Source organism: Heliangelus exortis, chromosome 13 (genome assembly GCF_036169615.1).
Source record: "Heliangelus exortis chromosome 13, bHelExo1.hap1, whole genome shotgun sequence".
In the NCBI taxonomy this organism is placed as follows: Eukaryota; Metazoa; Chordata; class Aves; order Apodiformes; family Trochilidae; genus Heliangelus; species Heliangelus exortis.
The window spans coordinates 18,966,250-18,990,896 of NC_092434.1; the positions used below are offsets into that span (position 1 = coordinate 18,966,250).

The following is a 24,647-nucleotide window of genomic DNA, read 5'->3' on the forward strand; positions in this document are numbered from 1 at the left end:
CACGCGGGTCAAGTGTGGTCCACACAGAGGAGCTGCTGACCACAAAGATACAGACACGCCAATCCCTTAAACTAGGCAGGGTGTCAATAGTCAAGATTAATCCCAGACTCCGGGGCAGATATTCCCCAAGAGCCTCTCCTTCTTCTGGGGGAGACCAGCTTTTTTTCATGGGAAAGTAAAGAAAGCCTTTGCCATTCACTGCCCAGCCCAAACTCAGGGAAGGATCAGTACCCAGGACCTGCCTTAGGTACCTGCCCACCTGTATAGCTGCAGTGGGCTGGCCCCAGGGACAGGCACTGCCATTCCCAGGCTCTCTGTTCCTGGCACAGCTCTGCTGCCTCTCTTCCACAAGCCTCTCCACAACAAAGGCAGATTGCTTTTTGAGGCAGGGAAGGGCAGCTCCCGAACAGGAAAAGACTTCCTCTCCTGCTATACTAAACCTCCCCTTTGATCCCTGGGGAAAGGGACAGTTTGGCAGCTGGAAGACTATTGTGTGCTTCTTAATATAAGTAGCTGCTAAAGGACTGGGTGAGAGCTGGGGGGAGTTGTTCACTACACAGTGAACTGAGCTGTGCCCCAAGAGGCAGGCAAGACCAATGTGTCACTGCTGCAAAAAGAGATTCAAGTAAGAAGGGAAGGAAAACCCACTTCCATGTACTAAAAGCGAACAGCATAAATTTGTGTCATAGGTAGAGAGGGCCACAAACCTCACGGACTGGAAACAGATGCTGTCTTCTCTGTGGCAACTCTGTGGTGGTTTTTTTTTTCCTCTCTCCAGATTGCTGCTTTTCACACCTGTGCTCTATCTCACACACTGATATTGTCAAAGTCAAATTCAGAGGCAAATCCTAACATTGGGGCTCTGAAAGAAATCTCTCAACACTTTCTGAAACGCAAGTCAAAGGATCCATCAAAAGAAGTCAGGAGCAGATTTACGGAATCAAACGTTTAATAACTTTCCAAGAGTCTATTTTGCATCCATATTTAGAGCATATATAAAATAAGAGATGGAAACCAAGGAAAGAAACAAATAAAATTGGTATCTTCAAAAGGGCACACTTAACCTCATTATTCCTGCTGGGAGGAATCCCCTCTTTGGAGGCACTTCACTTCCATGAGCATTTGTTTTCCTTCTGACCCCAAACATTTCCTCCACCTCTTCCCAATGTGGTGTTATTGCTGGACGGAGAAGGAAGAAGAAAGGAGACATTTATTAGACTTGGCAAACCAAGACTGAGAGGGCTCCAAGCATTCCCCAGACTGTCCTAAAGATTGTTACAGGCCAGCAGGCAGGGACAGAACCCTGAACAGAAGTTCTCACCTTTATCACTGCTTTCTACCGCTCACTATGATCACCACCTAACATCCTCCCTCAGCTCTTTGAACTTTTGTCCAGGAATCTTCTCTGCATAGCCTTGCCTGTCTCTTTCCTGCATCACAGCACCACTGGGCAGGGGGGCAGGGTGGAGATCAGAGTGGAGTAAATTTGTGCTTGAGGGACACAAACAGCATCTCTCCTACGAGACACTGGCTGTGGAGCTGCAGATAGCTCTGAAGAGCAAAGCTGCTGTGCTGAGTCATGGCTCAAAGCTCCACAGAGGTGCCAGGAGGCTGCCACCTTGCCAGCAGAATGTGGGGAGCAGCTGCACAGCTCACCCTGCTCCTACATGGGAATGACAACTTCCACATGTTTTGGCAACAAAGCCACTCAGCAAGACACCCTCAACAACCTGCTCACCCTGGCAACAGCAAGGGTGCTCCCTGGCTGATGGCCAAGGCTGGTAAGAGCTCAGCTACTGGAAAAAACTCTGCATTGGGAAGGTGGCAGGAGGAGAAATGGAACACTAGCCTGGGCCAGCTGCTGCTCCCCCTCCTGGCCCATAGGTAACTCACCCTGGCCTTGTTCTGGATAGGCAAATACAGCTTGAACTCAGCTGGGAGCTCATCCTCTGAGTAGAGCCGGTCAGAGAAGTAGACCCGTCGGATGCGACAGTTGGCATGGATCTGAGAGTCGAAACAAAGAGTAGGTTCATTTTCCCCATGCTCATTCCACATCCAGCTTTGCTGTGATGCAGCAGCCTGGATGACTCAGCTCAGCAGCTGGAGAAGAAACCTCACTGCCTTTCTCTGAGCCTGGCCCAGGAAACACTGGCCCATGCCCTCCACTTTGTGTTAGATGCTCTCTCCAGCAATGCAAGCTGGCTAGGGAGATTTGGTCACAGTCTGGCATCTCTGCAAATTGAGATCTACCTCAATTAGCAGGTTCTTTGCTGTGAACCCACCTCTGCTTCTCCACTGATATCAGCATTTGCCAGAACACTCCCAGACTCAGTGTGCTGCATTTTCAACACTCACTCTTCAGGGCCACCCTGAGGCCAGGAATGAAACTGTCCAGCCTGCACTGCCTGTGCTATAGCTGGCAGCCAAGGAGTCACTCCAACCCTTCTCAGGGGTATGAGAGGGCAGACATTTCCCAGGTGACTGTCCTCTTATCTCAGGGGAACTCCACAAGGAGCTGCAGCAGTCCCATCATATGAAGGAGCAGGCATCCTCAAAATAACACATGCCACTGGACACAGTGAACATGAATCTCTAGCATATGGAACAGGTTTCACATCCTCAACAAGAGCAAATGCTGTGCCAGCTCTGGTCCAAACGGCTCAGTCAAGGCAACGTCCACAAGCTTGACTGGGTGTATGTACAGACCATAACATCCTGGGTCTTTACCAGCCAGGCTCATGCCCAGCCACCATCTGGACAGTAAGGCAGCACCTGGCCATTTCCCAGGCCTCCACCCAGCAGGACACATGGAACACCACAAGGAACATCAGATGCACTGCAACTCTTACTCCAGATGACAGCCAGCAAGATGGAAATGGAACCCTTCATCCCAGTTTAGTTCAGTAAACAAGACAAGACCAAGACCTCTGCCACCTCAGTTACCCTCCTGAAACACTCTGGGAAGAGCAGACTGGTGCAGGAACCATTCAGGATTAAACCCAGATCCAAAAGCCACAGCAAGGCTGTCCCAGCCAGCAGAAGGTTGCCAACCACTGCCTGCTGTGGGCAGGATGTGCCTCCTCACCTGAACCCTCAGGGTCTCAATGTAATTTGTCCCATAAGCCCGGCGTGTGAAGTCTGACAGGTTGAACTGGATTTGGTTCCAGCCATCATCCAGCCTCAGGGGCATGGTGCAGCTGAAGGGGTTCACCCGTGTTGTGCTCTGGTAGTTACTCGCACGGAAACGCCGGCGTACGTTCTTGTCATCCAGCACCTGGGGCAAGGAAGGAAAGCTGCTGAGTCTGGTGTCAGGGACCCCCGAGAGAGCAACTGATCCAGTCTCAGGCTGTACCTCTCTCTTAAGGAGGGCACAGAAGAAGTATTTGTAACACAGGAAAAAAACCCATTCTCAGGAATCGCCACAATTTGCCTGAGCTGCGTGATGCCCCCATAGCAAAACCCCCCTGAAACATCACAACAGCCAAGAATGCAAAACTGTTTGCTGCTCACCTGCACTTCAAAAGTGAAGTATTTCTTCAGGTTCTTGATGATCATCACTAGGAAAGGTAGCTTGATGCCCAGAGTCTCCTTTGGATCATCAGGACATGTGATGTATGTGGTACTGAGAGGGACAGAAAAATGCTTTTTTTTAGGATCCCATGTAGCACAAAGCACACAAGCTGAATTCCAAGTCTCTCACTTGACCTAACACAGTCTTGGAGGACAGGAAGAAAAAGCTAATTGTGACTGCAGGATCTCAGCAACAGACAGGGCTTCCTGTAACAGGAGGAAGGGTTTCACAGGTAGCTGCAGGGAGAATGAGAAAAAAAGGCCCATGGACAGCTTCACCTCCTGGGTTTCCAGTCCACTGTCAGCACTGTTTCTAAACCCAACCTCTTCCTACCCTTAGCTGAACCCCGCAGAGCACAGCAGAGGCTCTGTGTGCTCTATATGGCTGGGAAAACAAAGGTCACGAGTCCTAGAAGTACACGTCACGCCTGGCAAGTTCCAAATCAACACATCTTGGGAGGAAAAGAAGTGTTGGCTCAGTCTCTCTGCAGAAGAGGAGTCTCTGCTGCCCTTATAAGGAGCGTCCTGCACTGAATCAGTGGAAGCCTGGAGACTTCTTCCCTGGAGAAGCCTGGAGACTCTGAACCCACTCATGGAGCTGGTGTCTCTCTCCTCGGTTGATGGAGACGAGGTTGCTAAGCAAAACACCATAAGCAACTCCCCTCATAAATCTCCCTTTGATCTTCCTGCTCTTGGGAGAGCAGCAGTCACGTGGGGAGAGCAGAACGGGCCTAAGGCAATAAAAGACGCAGAATGCTGAGCGCTGCTTTCTCAGTTACTGCCAGCACTGACTGGGGACCTAGTACCAAATACAGCTTATTTCTCCAAGTGGTGGAAAAATAATGTGACTTTATTTTTATCTTTTATCGTTCAGCCTAATGGTGGATGAAAGAGACTTTAGCTCTACAAGCACACCCAAGGAAAGGCACAATACAGTCCCAGAGGACTTTCAATGATCTGACCTCAAATTCTTCAATTTACTGACAAAGAGATTGTTAGCTATGCACTGACATCTTCCACTCTGCTCCAAGGCCAAGCCCCCAGGGTACACTAGAGCAGAAGACACCTCCTCCTACCTGACATTAGTTCCTGCAATCTCCAGCACCAGTGACCGAATGTCGTTGTCTGTGATCCGCTTGATGTAGCCATTGCACACCTGAAAGAAAAGCGTGGCAGACAGCACAGACATTACTTGAGAGGAAACAAGAGGCCTCCACAGCTCCATTGAGAGGGTGAAAAAGATCCCAGGAGGACCCATCTATCGTAGAATCATAGAATCATAGAATTGGTTGGGTTGGAAGGGACCTCAGAGCTCATCAAGTCCAACCCTTGATCCACTCCCCCCGTGGTTCCCAGCCCATGGCACTGAGTGCCACATCCAGGCTCTTTTGAAATATCTCCAGGGATGGAGAATCCACCCCTTCCCTGGGCAGCCCATTCCAATGTCTGATCACCCTCTCCATAAAGAAATTCTTTCTAATGTCCAACCTAAACCTCCCCTGGCACAACTTGAGACCTCTTGTGCCCTCTTGTCTTGCTGAGAGTTGCCTGGGAAAAGAGACCAACCCCCCCCTGGCTCCAACCTCCTTTCAGGGAGTTGTACAGAGTGATGAGGTCTCCCCTGAGCCTCCTCTTCTCCAGCCTGAACAGTCCCAGCCCCCTCAGCCTCTCCTCACAGGTTCTGTGCTCGAGTCCCTTCACCAGCCCAGTTGCCCTCCTTTGGACCTGCTCCAGGACCTCGATATCCTTCCTAAACTGAGGGGCCCAGAACTGGACACAGTACTCGAGGTGTGGCCTCACCAGCGCTGAGTTCACTTGGGTCCTCTGGTCCTGCACATCATTGTTCCCAAGGCTTTTTTTCACTGCCCCAGAGTGCCAGGAAAGGAGGTTGTGGCCCAGCATGCTGCAGGGACACTGAGTGCAAGACTTTGAGCTATCAAAATATGCCACAGTGAACACAAATGACTCAAGCCTCATGTTAATTTGGGCCTCAAGCCCAAATAAACAAACAGAAAAGTGTCACAGCAAGCTCAAACTACAGTGGGCAAGCACAGAATCATGATGTGCTCTGCTGAGGGGCATGGGGATTTGGCTAGTTGGCTGCAGCCAGGTCCACACAGAGCTCAGGGAGGCCAGGGCTGGAACCTGGAGCCAACACAAATTCATTTTTCTCCACAAGCAATATGGCTGAATCACAGGGTCTGAGGATTTATTTTTTTAATGAAGCAGCTGAATTCCCATCAAATTAATCTCCATTTAAGGAGCACTTTTCCTAATTAAGCCCTCTGCCCTTCCCCGGTGCTGGATCAGCAAATTGCAATGCTCCTTCCAACCCCAGGAACAAATTTCTTTAGCACTTATCACAGCTGCTAATATACAGGATACATTAAGCTTCTAACAGGATGGTTCCAGTCATAAACTACAAAATTATTTACAGAAACAGGTAAGAAACAGATAAGCCCTCAGAGCAGTCCACACTGCCCACCAGCCCAGTTCTACACTAGGCAGCTTCAAGAAACCTCAATCTTGATCATGCAGCAGCTGCTGATAAACACCAGAGTGCAGCTCACCCTGCCACCAGGCTACTCTTAACCATGCTTCAAGCCTCCACAGATACTTCCAGAAAACAGTAAGCTTGGCGATCTCCCCTTTGCATCAAACTCCCACAGATGTATAGGTCTCTTCAGGAGAAAGCTACCGCATAAAGTCTGGACGAGTTGCCCCCCTTTATGGTTGTTTTTTTGTTTTTTGTTTTTTTTTTCCAGTAGCAGAGAAAATGGGTACATGTGCTTTAAACCAGCTAGTCAGCAGTGTTTCTATCTGCAACCAGGTCCCCTTCCTTAGCCTGTGAAGGCTTTCCTTCCCCAGATTACAGTACAATGAAGAGAAGCAACTCTTTTTCCTCAGCATTGCCAGAAACAGGATGAAAGACAGCAGAAAAGAGAGGAGACAAGTACAAACCAGGGCCAGGCTGTGGCAGAGCCTTTCCTCCCAGTCTCCCCTTGCTCAGTGTCAATTTCTGCAAGCTCAACTACCACCCAGCTGTAAGGAGATTGTGACCAGGTCACACAGATGCCACCAGGACTCCCGCTCAGCCCCTTGGCTCACTTCAGAGAAAGCTCCCTGCCAAAATCCAAGCTCACCTCCTGTCTGCCCTGGGGACCCTGTCCTGATGGAGGAAACATCTTGATCCCAGCCAGAGAAGCCCTTCCCTTCCTTCCCTTCCACCCCTGCTCTGGGGGGTCCTTCCCAATGGGCTCGCACTGACCAAGAGGCAACTGCCAGCTCTGTACCACCCTTCCCAAAGCCAGTGGGGGGTCCATAACAGGCACCAGACCCACCCCCCAGGAAGGGAGAGAGGGCAGAACAAGAGGCAAAAGCAGGAAGAACCTGGCTCTGCGGTAGAGCCTGCTACACACAGCTTTGGAGCAGAGGAGTGAGCAGCACAGACAGCTGTATTCAAGGGGCAGAGATCTGGCACAAGGACACTGTGCGAGAGAACCAGAGAGTCCAAGAAAGGCTGCAAGAGAGGACCTCACAGTAGCATTTGCACAAATTTCACTTTCAGATGGGCACTGAAAGCCAGCCGACCTTGTACTCTCCCAACAGCATTTGCAATGCCTAATGATATTCTGTGTTGATACATCAGCAGAAGGAACATGGAGAAGCTGACAAAAGGATGGAAAGGTTTGTCAAGTTTCATAGACCCTTTTCCCATTTGCTCTGCAGAAAAGTGTCAGTGAGTCCCCTGGAGACTGGCCAGCGTGTTTCCACATGTCAGCGAGGAAGACTATGGTGGCAGGCTGCTGCAGGAATAAACTGAGGACTCTGAACAACAAAGAGCTGGAAGGCAAACAGAAGACACCTTGCAAACAGGTCTCAAAACCAGCACGTGCAGCTCTGGAAGGCAGGAGATGAGCACAGCCCTGCAGTTACTTGGTCTCCGCAGACAAGGCTGAAGGAGGAACCTCTGCCTGCAGATACAGTGGGACAGTCATCAGGGTCTTCCCAAGGCCTGGACACTTCAGACCTGCCAGAGTCCCCTGGGACAGGATGCTGGTAACAAGCACAGATTGGCCTTGGCAGGGTTTGCTGCCAAGTCCTGTCCAGAGGTTACCCCCAGCACCTGAAGGAGAAAGGGGAGAAGGAAATGACTGTATCCTGCTGTTTAGAAGGTGGTTGCACATACTCACAACAAGGAGAAGCTTCCAGGGCCCCATCTCTACACCTGTAGCAGGTGAAGAGGCCTCTACTTCACACTGGATCCATCATCACAAGCAGCACATCCTACAATAGCTGAACAAGAAACTTTTACCCGTGTCACAAAAGCTTGAGATTCCCTAAGATCTAACAAAAAAAATCACTGCCCAACGACACTTTTTGCAAAGATAAGAGAGTCCATGTTAGGACAGCTACGAATCTACTTCTCAAGGCATTCAGCGAGGACACAGAAAAACATCACAGCTCTCGGTTCCAGTTCTCAGCAAAACTACAGGAGTATTTCATGCACGCCTGAAGAAAGTCACTTATTGCAGAGTTTTCAGTGCTTCCCTCCTTCCAAAAACCCCAGCCCTAACCCTCTCCTGTGACAATGCCAGAGCTGGAACATTCCTGGAATGTCAACAGGTCAGTATTTTCTGAGCAGGGGAGATGACACCAACGCACAGTGGAGCGAAGACCGGAGGGACTCCTCTTTCTCAGCTCCCTGGCAGTGAGATGCCCCAAGTACTGCCTCCTGATGCCTCCTCCTGCTGCAAACACACTGAGGGTGTTGATCAGCAATGCCAAAGCTGTTACAAACCCAGCACCCAAACTCCTGGAAAGGGGAGATGAAAGAGTGAGCCATGCTGATATCCACAGGCAAAGAGGTCAGAAAACCACTCTGGTTTCATGCTGCACCTTTGTTAGCAGAGCAAACCTCCCAACAAGCTTTCCCAAGCTGACCACTCTTCCTGAGGACAAACAGACATCTGAGCAAGGAGGAGCATCCACACACAGCTCGGCTGCTCACACAGATGCAAGGCTGCTCACGCCGGGCAGTGCCAGAGGAGTCCAGCCACACACCAGCCCTACGGCAGGTGATGGGAACAGCCTGCACAGACAGGAAAAGCAGAAATAACTTTTCATCAGCCTTTCCTAGCCAGTCCAGCAATTACTGCACCCATGGGGACCGCTGCATACATCCACCCTGGGAGCGGAGCTCCTTTTGGGTCACCCCATGAGCTGCGGGATCGCAACAGTATCACCCTGCGTAAGATAATGAGCATCGGAAGGGACCTCAGGAGGTCACCAGTTCAACCTCCACCTCCCAGGAGGCTCAGCCCAGACTGCCTGTAGCTTCATCCAGCCTGGACACACGCTACATCCCTTTGTCTAAGAGGCTTTAATGTGTCTCATCCTCACACCATTCAAATCAACCGCTGATCCTTTTTTAAAGTCATGAATATTTGTGCCAAAGCCCCAACAAGTGCACACACATCGACAGGCAACACAAGGCAAGCCAGTCCTTTGCAGAGCTACACGGGGGCCCCACTGATGCCAAACAGGACGGGTCTGCACTGCCCATCCCCTGTCTTGTTTGTTTGTAAATGCTCACACAAGCCCACTGCGGTCTAACACCGATGCTGACTGCTGACTGCCCCCAAGGCTTTCATTCCTGCTGCAACCACAAGAAATCAGGTTAGGTTCAAGCACACGTAGTTGCATACTGTCCCTGGAACCTCAGAGACGGGTGCCTGCTCCCAGCACCTTTTGCAGAAGCCCTTGCAGGCAGCAATACAGCCATGGACGGCCTGTGAAGGGCAGGAGGCCACAGGTCCAGACACTTTCAGGCTCCCAAAGGGTTCCCTGGTGCGAGGCACCCGGCACCCTCAGCAGAACCATGCCGGAAACACACAGGAAGGAAAAACAAACATTCCCGACTCCTCGAACTCCCGAAAAGCCACCACCGCCTGCCGTGACATGCTTTCAGCAAAGCAGTACCAAACACAGGCCACAGGCCCCAACCAGTGACATCCAGCGGCACTGGGGAAGTCGCCGCCGAACTGGCAAGGCCCGGGCGGTTTTCTCCTGCGCCTTTCCAGCCTTTGACGTGTGTCGGGGCCTCTTGAAGGGCTGCACCTCCCAGCACGGGGCTGGCCTGCTCCTGGGCCTTCGGGTAACCCCCGAGTTATGGGCGGCTCAGTCCAAGAGCAGCCCCACGGGTGCCCGAGGCAGCACGGCCGCGGCTCCGCGGCTCCTCTCCTCTCCTCTCGCCACGCCACGACGGCAGCGGCCCGATGCAGCCCCGCCAGGCTGAGGCGAGTGGCTACGCTGCTCCCCCGCCCCCTCACCTTTTTGTCCCAGATCTGGAGCGGCTTGCTGCCGATGCTGTACAGCACGGAGAGGAACCCACTCTGGAACGTGTTTTTGAACATGCCGGGGCCGCAGCGGCCGGGCCGGGCGCCGCTCTCCCGCCGAGGCCGGGACCAGGGCCGGGGCCGCCGCTCTGCTCTGGGGTACGAAGGATCCTGCGGCTCCCTCAGCCCCACCGTCCCGCGCTTCCAGGTCCCGCCGCCGCCGCCGCCGCCGCCGCCGCCAGGGAGCCGCTCTCCGCACTTCCCGCGCCCCCCTCCCGGCTGCCGCCGGAACCGCTTCTGGACGCCGCTCAGGGGCGGGTGTTGTGGGAGTGCGCGCTGCCATGGCAACAGCGGGGGGCGGGGACAGGACCCTGGGCCAGACCCCGGCCTGCTGGTAACCAAACGACCAGAGAGCCAAAGGATCGGCCCGCCGGGACCTCGGGCAGTTCAGTGGCGTCGGCCACGACCCTGGCCGAGGGCTGGGGCGCGTCTCGGTACAGCTCTGCGCGCCCCGGCTGGGCTCTGCCTGTCCTGGCCCCGCTCAGCCCGCCTCTGCCCTCCCCGGTACCCCCGGCCCACCCCGGCCCGGCCCGGCCCGGCTTGGCTCGGCTCTGCCTGCCCGTCTTCCCCCTTCCCTCGGCGCAATGCGCTGCTGAAGCCGAGGCCGTTGGAGGCACAGGCTCGCGCCTGTCGCGCTGTGGCCGTGACATGGCTGCGATATGGCTGTGACACAGCCTGACCGTATCCACCCGACACTTAGTGCTCAGCCAGGAACGTCTGTAAAATGTCCCAGTGCCCCCACTGCAGTTCACCTGACAAATGGTCAGTCTTTGGTTTGGTTTCTCATGTCGTGCTGGGCTCATTTCTCAGTTTCTTCCCAGACGCCTTGGTTTCTCCCAGTGTTGGTTTTACAAAACCAGAACATCCAAACAGTGTTTGCCCCTTTTTGTTGCTCCTATGAGCCCCAGACCTGCTCTCTGGCCCTGAGCTTTGCTTGCTGCAGCAGGAGACATCCATCCATCCATCCATCCATCCATCCATCCATCCATCCATCCCATTCCAGTGCTGTTGGGAGCAGCTGGGGTGCATAAGCAGTCCCACCCACCCATTAAGAGATCCTGCCAGACTATTTATGCCATTAAATAAAAATTAATAATTAGAGAAATAATAATAAGAAAAATAATAAGAAGAATTTTGTCAAGTGCAGCTTTGTAGAATTAAAGTACACATAAAGCAGGTCCCAGAGATGATTCTACAGGACCAGTTAAGTCAGGAGGTGACACTGCTTGAAGAACAAGGTATCTGCATCACCTGAATGCTACACTTGTGACCATCATCTGCATTATGATATTTCAACTCATGGGGTGGTGGGATTGGATTGATGAAATGACATTTGAATATATTAATAATTGGCTTTCTGAGTATTTCTCCTAATTTTCCTTCTGTCTGCTATCTTCATCCTTTCCTTCTGTCTGCAATGTAAAGATCACCTCAATGGATGAAGAATACAGCATCTTTGAGACATGAGGTGGTGTAAGGGCCCGCATGGAGGAACCCCCTCCATGGGACCCTCTTAGGCTGCTCTGCAGGGTGTAGGTGCCAAGTCAGTTTTGCAACCCCACCTCTATCCAAATCCTCAATAGCATTTCCAAAGGGATTGCTGGAGAGGAAGGAGACAGATAGGGTCTCCATATGACTTAGGGTCTGATAGAAATAAGGATTAGAGAGCAACGTGGGTGGAGATCTGCTCCAGCTGTTCAATCTGACACGTCTCACCCATGCTTACTAAGTGACACAGGGCTATAATATGAGGGGCCCACCAATGGGTGGGCTTGGGGAGTTTCATCAGCATCAACCAGTGGCTGGCTCAATGCTTGGATCCAGGACTGGTTATTTTCTCTCTCTCTCTCTTGCCCTGTTTCCTCTTCTGTCTCTGAATTAAATGGAACAAATCCAGCCTCCTGCTGATAACGGGCAACTGACTAACTTGTGCTAATGACAGCTCTCCTCCTCCTGGGGAGGAAAGCTAAAAAAAAAAAAGAATTTCCACTCTCCTTGGTCCAACAAAGGAGCAGTGAATCATTTGCCTGGAATAGCAGGAATTCGGAGGCATATAAGCAACACTGATGTTCCCATTTTGTTGTTTTCCTTCACTGACCCACCACCCTGCTTTGGGCCCTGTCCAGAGTCGCAACACCATCAGAACAAGAAACCTTTGCCAGACACCTCTGGACATGTGGTGGTGGCTTTCTCAAACTCCCTCATTCTTTTCTTTGCTTCTAATTTTCTTACTCTTTTCTCTCCCATCTCTCTCTCTCTCTTGTGTCTTTTCCTTTTCTCTCTCTCTCTTTTTACCTCCCTGCAATGTATTTGCTATATATTCACGGAGTTATATCACTTCGCTTGTGTTATTTTTCAAATAGAAACCCGTGCTTGCACCTGACCCTTGGTGGTTGGACTTTGTTCTTGCAGATCCAAAAATTCTAAGTTACTTTGAACCATAACTGTTGGTATAGTTGGCAGGAAAAGAGCCTGCAGACTGCAACAACTTCCACTAAAGCATTTGCTGCCCTTTAGATTTCCCAGAAATCCAGTGCCTTTTGAGGAATGAGATCATCAGGAAGCTCCTCAAACATTGCTCCTCTGCAGTTTGACATTGCTGGGTGCAATTTCTAGAGTAAAATGTGCCACCCTCTCCCCTGTCACCAAGTCTGTGCTTGCCTTGGAGCACACAGTCCAGGTCCACAGCCCAGGAAATCCTAACCTGGACTGCTGCCTTCTTGGCTTAAGCCCTTGCTAATGAGCAGATGTCTTGGGACTGCTGCATGGCCCAGTGGGCCAGCTCAAAGGACAATGCTTGGACCAGTGAAACCAGACTGAATTAATTCAGCACCTTTGTGAGCCAAAAGCCTTCCCTGCACAGCAAAACCAAGATCAAAGCAATTACTTCTGTGAGGAGGGTGAGAGCCTGGAATTTGTCTAGGTGACTGCAGTCACCTGGATATTCCTATAGGAGCAGGACTGGATGAAGCTGTAATGAGGAAACCAAGGGAATTGGGCAGGAGACATAGTCACCACATGCAAGGTGTAAAAGTGGCTTTGGGTGCAGAGAACCTAGATAAATGCTTTGCACCTTGTGCTTGCCAAACTCAAGCAGTGCAGGGGGGGGCGGGAAGCTGCACGGGGTCAGAAGGGATCAGGGGTCTAAACATCAATGGGCACAGAAGGAGGCACTGCCTGTGGGTACTGGAGCCCTTCTGCAGAGAAAGTCAAGGAAGCAGGACACTCTGCCTTGGTGGTACCAGCACTCAATAGATGTTGCCATGGAGCATGGGTCAAGAATGAACAAAACCTTTCTGACATTGGACAAGCGGGACACAAAACCAGGCCCCGAAGAGTTTATTTCTGACAAGCAACACTTAAAAATAGTCATTAAGAGCATCCTTTAGAGACAAGCTATTTGAGTTGACCTGGGCTGCAGCAGGTAGGAATGGGGAGCATGACCCAACGGTGTCAGGAGAGGGATGGATTGAATGGTGGCACCTGGATGTACTATTATCCTGCTTGGACCTCAGTTCGCTGTGTTTGCAGCACTGCTGCTGTGCAACACGTGGACCATGGCATGGGTTCTTCCCTGCAAGACAAGCTCTCAGCACTGGCTAGGTCTACACCAGCCAAAAAAGTACTGCTGAATTAAGGTACCAGAGATCAGCACAATCCAGGATACAACAGAGCCATTGTTAGACTGTGCCTTGGAAACGGACCTTGTCTCATCAGTGGCTTCAACTTCCCTGGTGTACATGTCTACATCTGGCCTCGTGCTGGCACATCTCCAGGTGTGACATATGATGATGGTGCTGGCAAATTTCCATCTGTCCCACCCATAGGCTTTATGAAAGGACTGAATCCCACATTTCCCCTATGGCAACTGCCCAGGGCTGTGTGAGAGCAGGAGCATATGATTCTGTGCCTGCAAGAACAACAGCTTGCCCTCCCCCAACTCCTGGCCACAGGACTCTTCCCAGTTAAGAGCTTTGTTTCACAGGTACCCTTAGTCTGGGAAGCTTCAGTACAGGGGAAAACTATGGAAAAACCTGTGGGCTGTGACAGATGGGGCAACAGAAGTAACCATGTGCAATTGGACAGAGTCCAGACAAAGGTTTTTAGACCAGAGTTTTAAGTGTTCTGTTAACATCCATGACCAAAGCACAGCTGAGACAACCAGCAGCATTGCAGACATGCTCTCCCAAGAGCTGCCAGTGAAGCACCATGTCTGAAGGGGAACTCCTGCCATGCAGAGGCCAACAGGCAGGAGCTACAAGTTCAAGGTTTTGCAGCAATGGTGCTGGGGAGGAGGAGGAGAGCATCTCCTGGGGTACAGAGCAGAGCCATGCCCTAGCCCCATGGGCTGAGGAAAGCAGGTACTGGCTTTAGCACCCAGCAGGGACTGCTAGAAGAGCACAGAGGCCTAAGGAAGGACACCACCAAAGGTGGCCCAAGTAGCTCCTTTGCCTCTGGCCATGGTGATTTTATACTAGTCCCACCTGCTCTTCTGGCCCAGCCTGTCCTATCAGGGCCCAAGGAACAGCTCATATTGCCAGGAACAGCATCCTCCAGGATTGTGGTGTGGGTGCTTCTGCCCTATCACTCCCTCCCCACTGAATACTCCTTCTCATATGCTTCTTTTAAGACTTTTATTCAACAATATAGAATTATTTTAATTATAATATAGAACTGCCCATCATGATACTACACACCTTGTCACTCCTGTGGCTTGGCAGAGAAAAGCACAAGTTGGCTAACCATGGTCTGTCAGAGGTTGGGGGGATCAGCCAGAACAGGTAAAGGAACAACTAACCAGCAACTGCTTTGCACACCCTTCACATTTCCATGCTTTCTGGGTCAGGAAGAGCTCAACAAGGAACCAAAGGCAGAAGAACCTTTAACACTTGAAGGGAAGGGCTGTGGTCATTTAGAGGTGAGTGCCATCCAGCTGGGCACGCTGCCCCACTCTTGGCCCTACCCACGCTGCGCAGTCTACCCGCCGTGCTGACAGGACGTTTGATTTGGTTCTCATTCTGCTTATGGAAAATTGGGAGCAACAGCATCAGACCTGAGGAGAGACAGGAGGAGGGAAGTGAGTGTCACAGGGCTCTTCCAGCTGGACACAGTGATCCTTCAGGCACAGATGACAAGGATATGGCTGGGCAAGCTGTCCCACATCCTGCCACCCCATTCCCAGCCAGGCCCAGCACACCCTCCATGTCCTTCTGGATGTGGGAACAGTGGGGGACCCTCAGCCTGCTTTGGAAGGGATGGAGGGGTAAGAGGGAAAGGCAGGGCCAAGCAAGGCAAGGGACAGACAGTCCAGTAAAGCAGCACTTTCTCTCTCCAACCTGTACCAAGTCTCCCTCTACTGCTGTCAGCATCTCCGGTAGCCCTGCTGAAGATTCCTGTCATGCCACAGCACACTTGGAACAGGCAACAAGAAGTAGGGGAAGGTGCTTACTGCATCCCCCTCCTACCTATCCCTCAATGGTCACTGCAGTTCTGGTTTTTAGCCTCCTCCTTTCCTAAGGACAAAACACTGTCTTCTCCAGGAAGAAGTCCTCCCTACAGGCAGGATGACACTTTGCTAAGGTCCAGAAAAGAACAGGGCTTCCAACTCCAAGTGCTAGAAGGGCTGATAGGTTCAGAGAGGAACTGGGCAAACTTGCAGCCAAGTGTCCACACTTCCCAGGGATCAAAAGACTCCACACCCTCCTCATCCCCAGGCTGTTTGCTGTGCTGAGTTTTCTGCTAGGGCGAATGTCTCACAGATCATCCTACCCTAGAGCTGGGATAGGGATGTGGGGAGATACAGGGCAGGTTGTTGTGTTACTACAGCCAGGGAAGACCATTTACCCATCTCACTCACTGGGAAGACCATCTCTTCCTCTGCTTGAGAGTACCAGGAAAGAATTTCTGACTTGGGAGTGCAGAATTTATATTTCCTGAAGCATCACCTTGAAATTCCATCATCAGGTTTGGACACCTTTTATTGTTCACATACAACGATCAGTGTTTTTCACCTATCAAAATTCCCATGCATCCTCTCCAGAAGTTAGGAACAGAGTTGGAAAATGGGCAAGTTTCCCCCATAGCAACTTGGACAGACCAGGAGAAACATCCACTTCTGCCTCCTCTCAGTGGAACAATTAATTTTTAAAATCAGTTCTAAAAGTGAAAGCTCCAATCATCTCTGCTGGTATTAGCACAGCCTAAGAGCAGAAGAGACCCCCTCAGCCTCTCAGACCAGGCAGCTAGAAGGTAGGTTGGGCAGCTAGAAGGACAAAGGGCTGGAAACAACCACCAAACCTTTCAGCAGCATCTGCAGGAGGGCCAGTGCTAGTGAGGGCCCTATGGCACAACAGCAGCAACACTGCTGCCAGACACAACTCAGCTTGGACACTGAGCTCATGCACTGGTCACATCCCAGAGTATGGGGAAAGAAGAGATACTACTGGCTCAGTACATCTTCAGAGAAAGCCATCTACCCAGGCTGAGAGGACGGGGTGGACTCACACAGAAAACTGTCAGCCTCCAACCACTCCTTGGTGGCCTCTTGCCTGACCAACCATGTAACACAGCCTGAGGACACTGTCTGGGACACGGGCTGTCTAAGCCTAATTTACTGCCATGCTGCACCCAAAACTCTGCACCTCCTCTGCCAGTATCTGCCCCAGTGAAGCTCTCGGGGCTGACAATGTTAATAACTGAAACCAAGGACTAACAGATTCCAAAATAATTGGACAAGAGAGAGGTTGGAAGAGCCAACCTGACTTCCTTCAGTGTATTCCATAGATTTGAGACAACAGACATTCAGACGTATAGATATTTATTGGTTTCAGTGAATTATACAAATGGATTGACCTGCTATCGATGCCAATAGAACTTTATTGGAACATGGAATGTAAACAGATGTTTCAAATAGAAACATTGCAACCTTATAAAAAATTAACTATTTCGACAATGCTGCAGAAGGAAATTCTGTGTTTAGGTGCTGGTAGGAAAACACTATCTCCAGCTTCTAGGTTTGAGTATCACCAGAACCACTTGATGAAGTTACACACAGAACAAAAGGAGGCAACTGTGAATTGTGGGGCTATAAAGCCATCGAGGGATCTGATGAAAGAACCCGTAAGACGAACCCCCCCACCCCCCGCAACAGGATAGGCACCCCAGAATTCAACAAATTTCTGGCTTTGTTAAACCCTAAATGGGATCCCAGGTCCTGGATCAGTAGCTGCACAGCCTCCTCCCCAAAAGACCCCACCACTGTTTGCTGATCCTTCCCCCCTCCCATACTCTCCTCCCTGGCCTCCACTCCTCCCCCGTCCTGCAGTGTGGACTGAACCACTCCAGAGCTGTGATCTGGCGCAAGTCTGCGTCTGGCATGAATTCTCATGGGAGCCACGTTGTGAGGTACGTGGTTGCACACCTATCACAAGAAATCTTGCAACACTTGACTTTCCTGAGCTCAGTGGGTAAGTCTAGATAGTCCCCCCCTGCTCCTGCCCCAAGAACAGCCCTCACATTCACCAGTTCCCAAAGCAGGTCGATTGAGTTTCTTCTCAGAGTGAGCCTTTGTCAAACACACCTGGAGCGGGGATCTCACCTCTCCCCAGCAACTCAGATCAGTATTCTTTGTTTTAATGCTCCAAACCAACCCTGAGATGCTGCTGGGTTTATGGGATGCTTTTTGTTGAAACCCCACCCCCCCACACCCGTGGCATTCACAATTGAAACTGAAATTCAAGGGCCAAATTCAAGCCCAGAGTGAGCAGTAATATTTGGACCTCAAAACAGAGTTGCACCTGCTGACCCCCAGCCTGAATTTGGTTCATCCAGAGTCTACAAGTCAGAAAGGCATGTTTATAAAGAGGCATGATAAGGGCTGATGGTGGAACGATCAATTTATCCCCACCAGCATGGTGGGGAAGGCTAGACTGAGAAGGAAGAGAAGGATCCATAGAGATATGAACCATAATCACTTGTGTTGAGCCCTGGGGATATCACTACATGTTTAGCTCTTGCAAGACCATTTGCCCAGGGCTTTGGTACCACAGGGTTAGAGTTACATTAACCACAACCACCAGAAAGGAACTGAGGTTTATGACCCCCCCAAGGTTAGATTTTTGCCAAGTATAAAGGGAAGGGGAAGAAGGGGGAGGTTCCTTGGTTCTTTTCCCTTCACTGTGTGACCAAAGGTTTTGCTTTTATTTGTAAACATCTTGAATTACCCGTCGTTTTCCAGTCTTCATCGTGCTGTCGTCAGGCCACTGGAAAGCACAGCATTTTCTGAGCTGGGCTGGGACTGCTCCTTCACCACTGGATCTGCAGAGGACACAGACCAGGCAGGGAGGGGAAACTGCATTTAATAAAGCAGAAACTCTATCCTGGCAAACCCTTCTAAAGAAATTGCCCTCAAAACCCACAGAGCTGCTAAGGGCTTTTGCAGAGTGAGAAGCTGAAATCTGTCCCCCCAGCTCAAGACCCCTCTCCATCCCAGCTGGCCCCAGCTTCTCCACAGACTCACAGAAATAGGGGTGCTCCATTGCCTCCTTGGCAGTCAGCCTCTGTTGGTGGTCATATCGCAGGAGCTTATCCAGGAGGTCGAGAACTTCAGGACTGACCAGGTGTCTGTTCTCACTGTGGATGAAGTTCTCCCAGCGCTTCCGAGAATGTCTGCAAAAGGACCAGTTCTGATCAGCACAGCAGTACCAAAGGTCCCAGGGGACTCAGCTCCCCCTGTCCACTTCTGAGATGAGATGGCTCCGACAGATGCTGCCTACAGCTCTTTGTTGCACAAGTTACTTCTTGGCAAGCCCTTGCCAAAGGGGGAAAACCGTCTTCTTCAGGTACACAACTGTGTGTTTGTTCTAGGCTTGGGAAAAGCACAATATTGCACATTCCCTTCTATCTACAGGGACTAGAGAACAGCATGCAGCAGGCAGGGTGATGTCCTGGGGACTGTTAAGTGCTCTGGCCTGCCAAACAGCCTCACAAAAGCTGTCTTGGCTATTCCATCCACCTCTGATCATTTTCAGAAACCTTTGCTGGGAGATTTTGAGCCCCTTAGCCCACACTCAGCTCTGGTGTCTACATCTCCACTTTTAGGGCATCAACAAGCTGGAGAAGGAAGAAAGATGGGATGGCTTGTGGATCATGGGAGAGGCAAAAGAAAAGAGCATGCATTTCAGTGACCTCTTGACATGACATGAACAGTCAGATGGGAGGCCTGCAATCAGCGCTGTAACTCAAGAGTATGTCTCTTCTGAGTCCTTCAAGGGAACAGATATCTGTTTATGTCCCTCTCTGAGTTACAAGGAAAAAAGGCAGCATTTCACTTCTCTACTTACTGGCCCAGGATATCATTGAAGTGCGGGTCCAGTTCTATGTGGTACTTCTTGAGATACCCATACAGCTCATCTGTGCCCAGGACCTTAGCGATGCGAACCAGCTGGAATAAGAGGCACGTTGAGAGAGAAGAAGGGCAGGCCACCATTCTTTCACAGAAGCAGAGCTATCCAAATCTAAGAGCTCTCCTTCTGGAATCATCCCAGATGGAAGGATTATCTCCCTTGAAACTTGTGTTCGCAACATGTGCAGAACACAAGAATTCTGTGCTTCACAAGGCAGTGGAGAATAATCCCAAATGGCTTAACTAAGCACAGAGCACACACCCTCACAGCTTGGTGGTCCAATCCCCAGAAGCCCCCCCCGCTATACAGGCAGAGATGAGGTAGTGACATGAAATATGCTAGGTAGCAAAGTCTTTACTTGGTCATAATTGTCTTGGCCATGGAAGAAGGGCTCCTTTCGAAAGATCATGCTTGCCAGCATACAGCCTAAACTCCACATGTCTAAGCTGTAGTCATACATCTGAGGGGGGAAAAGGAGAAGCTGTCAGAAAAGGCACACTTACCACAGCCCATTTCCCCAGCTGAACATGCAACCTCCATCTTTTCACTTCATAGCCACCTTCTTTCCAACCCAGGCAATGCCCTGGCAGGCAAAACCAGATAACCCAAAGGTGGCCAAAGTGCAACCACAACTGGTATGAGTGGCTAGCAAGGAGAAAGCGGACACTTACCTGGTAGTCCACAAGGAGCTCTGGTCCTTTGAAGTACCTAGAGGCCACACGGACATTGTATTCCTGAGCTGGGTGGTAGAATTCAGCCAGACCCCAGTCTATGAGCCGCAGCTGAACATGTGATAGAGAGACACAGAGTCAGGAGCCCTATACTGAGCTGGTCACCTGATGCCAAACCTCAATCCTATGTTGTAGGTGTAGAGCCTGGGATGTAGGGAGGTGCTCTGAGGACAGGAGATGCTCCAAGCAGTGCTCTGGTCAGGCTCTTCCTTCCTCTCTCTCATCAGCTGGTGGGGTAAAGCCCACCTCAGAGAGCTCCTCTGCCTCCTGGGTCCAAGCACTCTGTTACTGCTGGGCAGATGGCTCCTCACCAGCACAACCAGCCACAGGCTAAGGAACATACTAACAGCCAAAAGCCAGCTCCTTATTCTGCTGTTTTGAGGGGCTCGGATGAAGGCAGAATTGATTTTAACTGAGAGCTAAGAGCAGGAAGCGATGTAGGAGGGGAGGGGAGCCTGCCACATCCTGCCAGGTAGACTATGTCTTCTGCAGCCTCAGAGAGGGATGAGCTGCCATGTTACTGAAGGACAGCAGGTCTAGTAAGAAATTTCACTCTCCTTTATAAACCTTACCTTACCTTGCCTCTACAGTCACTACTAATTGACCAGGAAGAATCTGTGGACCAGCAACTAACTCACTGCTGCAAATCTCAGGACCCTGGGGAGAAAGGTCCACACAGTACCCAACGAGGTTCGAGTATGGGGTAGGGAAGCTCTTTGTGCTGCCCACTTCTGCAATAGCAAGCTGGGTACAGACATTTCCTGTGATCTAAGAGCACAACCCAGAAGGGAGGAAGGCACTGCAAGACAAGCAGGCTGTACTACAGAAAGAGCTTATGTCTCCTAGGTAAAAATATCCACATGCATTTCAGACAAGGCCACCCTCTTCTGTCCAGGGCCTCTGCACCCTACTGACATTCCTGTCCTAGGGGAGTTTAATGGCCCAGACCTGCACCTGTGGCCAAAGAAGCCCAGCATGGCTGGCTTGGGGAAAGAGAAACTTCCAAGCCATGGACTCCTCAGTGGGACTTGGGCCACCACCTGACACAGGCATCAGTGGAGGGGAGTTGGGAAATGAAGGTTTAAAGGGGTAAGAACACTACCCAGGGTAGGGGTACAGAGACACTGAAGTTGCAAGTTTCCCTGGATAAACCCTGCCTGTAAGCTCTGGTGTCACAGTACCTTTTTCTGTTGGTGGTCTATCATGACGTTGTGGGGTTTGACATCTCTGTGCATGATCCCCATGCTGTGACAGTAATCCAGGGCCTGACAGACACATGCACATACATTAGACACGATGGCAACCCCAAGCACAACATTAACTATATAATAAAGAGTTCCTGGGCAGGAGCAAGAGTGCCCTGTTCACAAGGAAGTGCTGCAACCCTGGCATGACAAACTGGCATTTTCAGCTTGTGATGAAGTGTCAAGCTGGCAACAAGACTGCATTCATCTTGTATCCTGCTGCAGTCACAGGTCCTGGAACCATGTTCCCTGCACTGTCATTGAAGAACATGATGCAGACAGACATCCCACTCAGTGATAACCCCAATGCTCCCACCTGCATAAACCTTATGGCCACAGTCTCTTTCTCGAAAGGGGAAAATTCTTACACGGTAACATTTTACAGCCTTCCAGTGCAGCTTTCCCCCAGTGTTCCAAAACACAAGCTGGAAAGTCACCTCTGCCCTCCTGACTGAAGCCAAACCTACCCTTACAAAAGGCAAGCAATAGCACACGAAGGAGAGAGATGCTGCTCAAAGCTTGGAGGCAGGAGCTCTAATAAGTGTGACCTTGCACGACTTAGGTCGTGCAGCTGTTCCCTAGGGAAAGGGGGTTAGAATGTTGCTTTCTCATCTCCAAGTCAACAGCTATCAGGTGCTCTGAGATTCCCCACAACATGGCGGGAGGGTACAATCTGCAGTCATTCAATACCCAAGACATCAATGCCAGAGCAGCAGCACTGTCCTTGAGCTGCTGACACAGCAAGAAGCACAGAAGACAACAGGATACATCACAGCAAGGCCTCAGGGAACATCACTGCAATGGCACTTCATGTTGCAACCAACAGGAGTCACAGCAAAAAGTGGTCTTGAGATCTCTGGTATGGGAGATCTATAACACGTTGGTCAAGCTGCTTACAGGGGTGAAGCTGTTCTAATTCTTGCTTGTCCCAAGGCTGGATCATCTATACCTCATCACCCCTCACCCTAATTCTGAGATGCTTCAGAGCAGGAAGGTCTTTTCACTGCAGACAAGTGCTGAGAAGAAAGCCTCCCTCCAGCTCACTGGATCTATTTCAGGAAGTATGCAGTCACCAAGTCTGGGAGCACCAAGATACTCTCCCCACCCCATCCCACTCCTTTCCAGAGACAAAGTGCCAGCCCATGAGTCCAAGGCCCTGCTAGGACTAGACACAGCCAAGCTGCTGCTCCAGCAGGTCAGCACAGATCAGTTAAGCCTGTAAACTCTCCCTAATGCCCTGCTGCCTCTGCGTCCTGCCCCCAGAGAGGCAGTGCTGCACATCTCACAGATCTGTCATATGGCTCCTTGAGCACTCCCATGGGGAGGTGCAAGCTAGGCTGGTTAAGGAGAGGTATTTAGGGCATTCCCTGCCCTTTATCAGAGGGGAAAGGAAAACTTTGCCTGGAAGGTCTCAAAGGAAATTATCAGTGTTATATCAACATGTAGCAGCCAGCATAACCCAAAGCTTCGTTTCCCAAAACCACGTTCATGGGGTTCTGTGACCACAGAAAGCTATATGTACTTAAAGTGTCCTAGAGCTTCTGCCCAGGGGCACAAGGGTTTAAGACCAAGTGGGCATAAGGACTGCAGCATGAAAAGCCTGGAGCTGGCAACCCCTCTCTTTTGCTCTCTCTAGCATGATGGAGTCCCCAGTTCCCCAGTCCCGTAAACACCTCTGTGCTTGTACTGGCTCTGGCTGGGAGTTATTTTCCTCGTAGCAGCCAAATGGTGCTAGAAACACCGGGAGACCAAACATGGCCCTGCCTGGCCCCTAACAATCACAAATGCTTCACAGGAAAAGACCAGATCCCAGAGATTCTTTGGAAGTGAACAGTGTGGCTGTAACACCACAGAAACAAAACAGGTAACCAGATCTCTTCTCAAACCTTCCCTGGTTGTGATATATGGATTCTTCATTGAACACAAGAGAAACAGCCACTTAGTAGCACTGCCCCATGAGTCCCATTACTGCTTTCTTCATTCCTGGTCTCCACATCCAGATTGCCATATGCAATGTCACTCACCTTCAGCAGCTCATACATATAAAACCGAATATCAAAGTCTGTCAGGATCTGGTACAGTTGCTGAAAGAGATTTGGGGAAGGAGGGAAAAAAAAAAAAAAAAAAGAGAGAAAGAGAGAAAAAATAAATACTCCAGATCTAGATTGGTTCCATTTCCTATGCCCCAAAGGCTTTCCAATCTCTGACCCCATTCCAGATCCCCTCTGACTACTGCCACTCCCAAGGGCTGCCTGCTCTTAGACCTGACAGGGCTACATACTAGGAAATCCAGAAAGGACACAAGAGCTCCCCTGAAATGCTACTGGGATCATTCAGACCTTTCATTAGTTCTTTTCAGCATAAGGCAAGCAAGGCTGTCTGTCCAAGGCCCCTCAGAGCATGCTGAAGTTGGTACAGATGACTTTGTTCACATGCAAAGTCATTACAGTGACTTCACAACATGGATAATGGCATTCAGAGAAAGCAGGCTGGGAACACGTGGTCAAGGCTTCCAAGCGGTCAGGATGGGGCAGGGAAAGAAAAACATTAACCTCAAGGAGTATGGAGTGGGGAAGCACAAAGGCTAAAGCCAGTGTCAGAGCCGTGGAGGCTTTCCTCTATCCCAGAAAAAAGGCAAATGCAACCCAAGAGTACAGAAATGTTTGTGGTGCCATGGAGAGCATAGCTTGGAGTCTCAGGGAAGTGCTTGTTGCCAGCACCCATTTGCCACCCTCCTCTCCTCTGTGTCCTTCTGTGGCTTGTCATGTGGAAGTGACAAAAGATCCAGGGTGCACTTGAAGCTGCACCATCACTGGAGAACTCATCATCCTGCTGCTCCCATGCCAAGGTCACAACTGGCCTCAAATTTACTTTCTGCTCTATGTCTGTCACTGGCAACAGTGGCAGGCTGTGCTCTTGTCCAGGGAAAGCAAAGGGAGACATCAGGGTAGGTCATGGAAGGACATTCACAGGGCAGCAGTAGGGCCAGACCCCTTTACCCTTTCTAACAAAACAGGTTCAGTCAATTCACCAACTGCATTAGCACTGGAGCCAGATGCCCATCATGGGCACCACTTGGCACCTTCAGGAAAAAAACAACAGAGCAAGGGACTGAAATTCACATTCCAAGAAAGCAGCTCTGGTCCCAGATCCCCTCCAGGCCCATGCCAAGATTCTCAGGATCCTGTCTTACTCCAAAGAGTCCCACCACCCCCAATACTGCTCTGTGAAATAATATGACAACAGAGAAGTGTCAGTTATGCAGGCAGAGCTTCAACAGCCCCCAGCTCACAAGCTGCA

General features: G+C 50.7%; 2 protein-coding genes across 7 annotated transcripts in view; both read right to left on the reverse strand.

Annotated features, from left to right (window-relative positions):
- Positions 1 to 931: 931 nt before the first annotated feature.
- LOC139801816 (cilia- and flagella-associated protein 20-like) lies at positions 932 to 10,446 on the reverse strand. Of its 2 annotated transcripts, XM_071756476.1 has the most exons (6): positions 9,903 to 10,231; positions 4,647 to 4,726; positions 3,511 to 3,622; positions 3,086 to 3,274; positions 1,894 to 2,004; positions 932 to 1,179 (listed from the first exon to the last, which is right to left on the reverse strand). In XM_071756476.1, exons 1-6 carry the CDS (start codon positions 9,984 to 9,986, stop codon positions 1,174 to 1,176), a joined length of 582 nt encoding a protein of 193 aa, XP_071612577.1. In that variant the 5' UTR covers positions 9,987 to 10,231; the 3' UTR covers positions 932 to 1,173. The 2 variants fall into 2 exon arrangements, with proteins under 2 accessions (XP_071612577.1, XP_071612576.1); XM_071756475.1 differs by lacking the exons at positions 932 to 1,179; positions 1,894 to 2,004 and adding an exon at positions 2,497 to 2,957 and having other exon boundaries at positions 9,903 to 10,446.
- A 4,142-nt stretch (positions 10,447 to 14,588) lies between these two features.
- Positions 14,589 to 24,647, reverse strand: part of CSNK2A2 (casein kinase 2 alpha 2) — a 28,381-nt gene continuing 18,322 nt past the window's right edge. For 3 of the 5 annotated variants that reach the window (XM_071756464.1, XM_071756466.1, XM_071756463.1), the window contains 7 exons: positions 23,372 to 23,431; positions 21,285 to 21,368; positions 20,044 to 20,154; positions 19,731 to 19,832; positions 19,310 to 19,410; positions 18,487 to 18,635; positions 16,769 to 18,284 (listed from right to left, as the gene is read on the reverse strand). In XM_071756464.1, coding sequence (XP_071612565.1) covers positions 18,208 to 18,284; positions 18,487 to 18,635; positions 19,310 to 19,410; positions 19,731 to 19,832; positions 20,044 to 20,154; positions 21,285 to 21,368; positions 23,372 to 23,431 — 684 coding nt within the window. In that variant the 3' untranslated portion in view covers positions 16,769 to 18,207. Of the gene's footprint in view, positions 15,022 to 16,768; positions 18,285 to 18,486; positions 18,636 to 19,309; positions 19,411 to 19,730; positions 19,833 to 20,043; positions 20,155 to 21,284; positions 21,369 to 23,371; positions 23,432 to 24,647 lie in introns of those variants that run through there. The other 2 variants (XM_071756461.1, XM_071756462.1) reach the window with 2 other exon arrangements.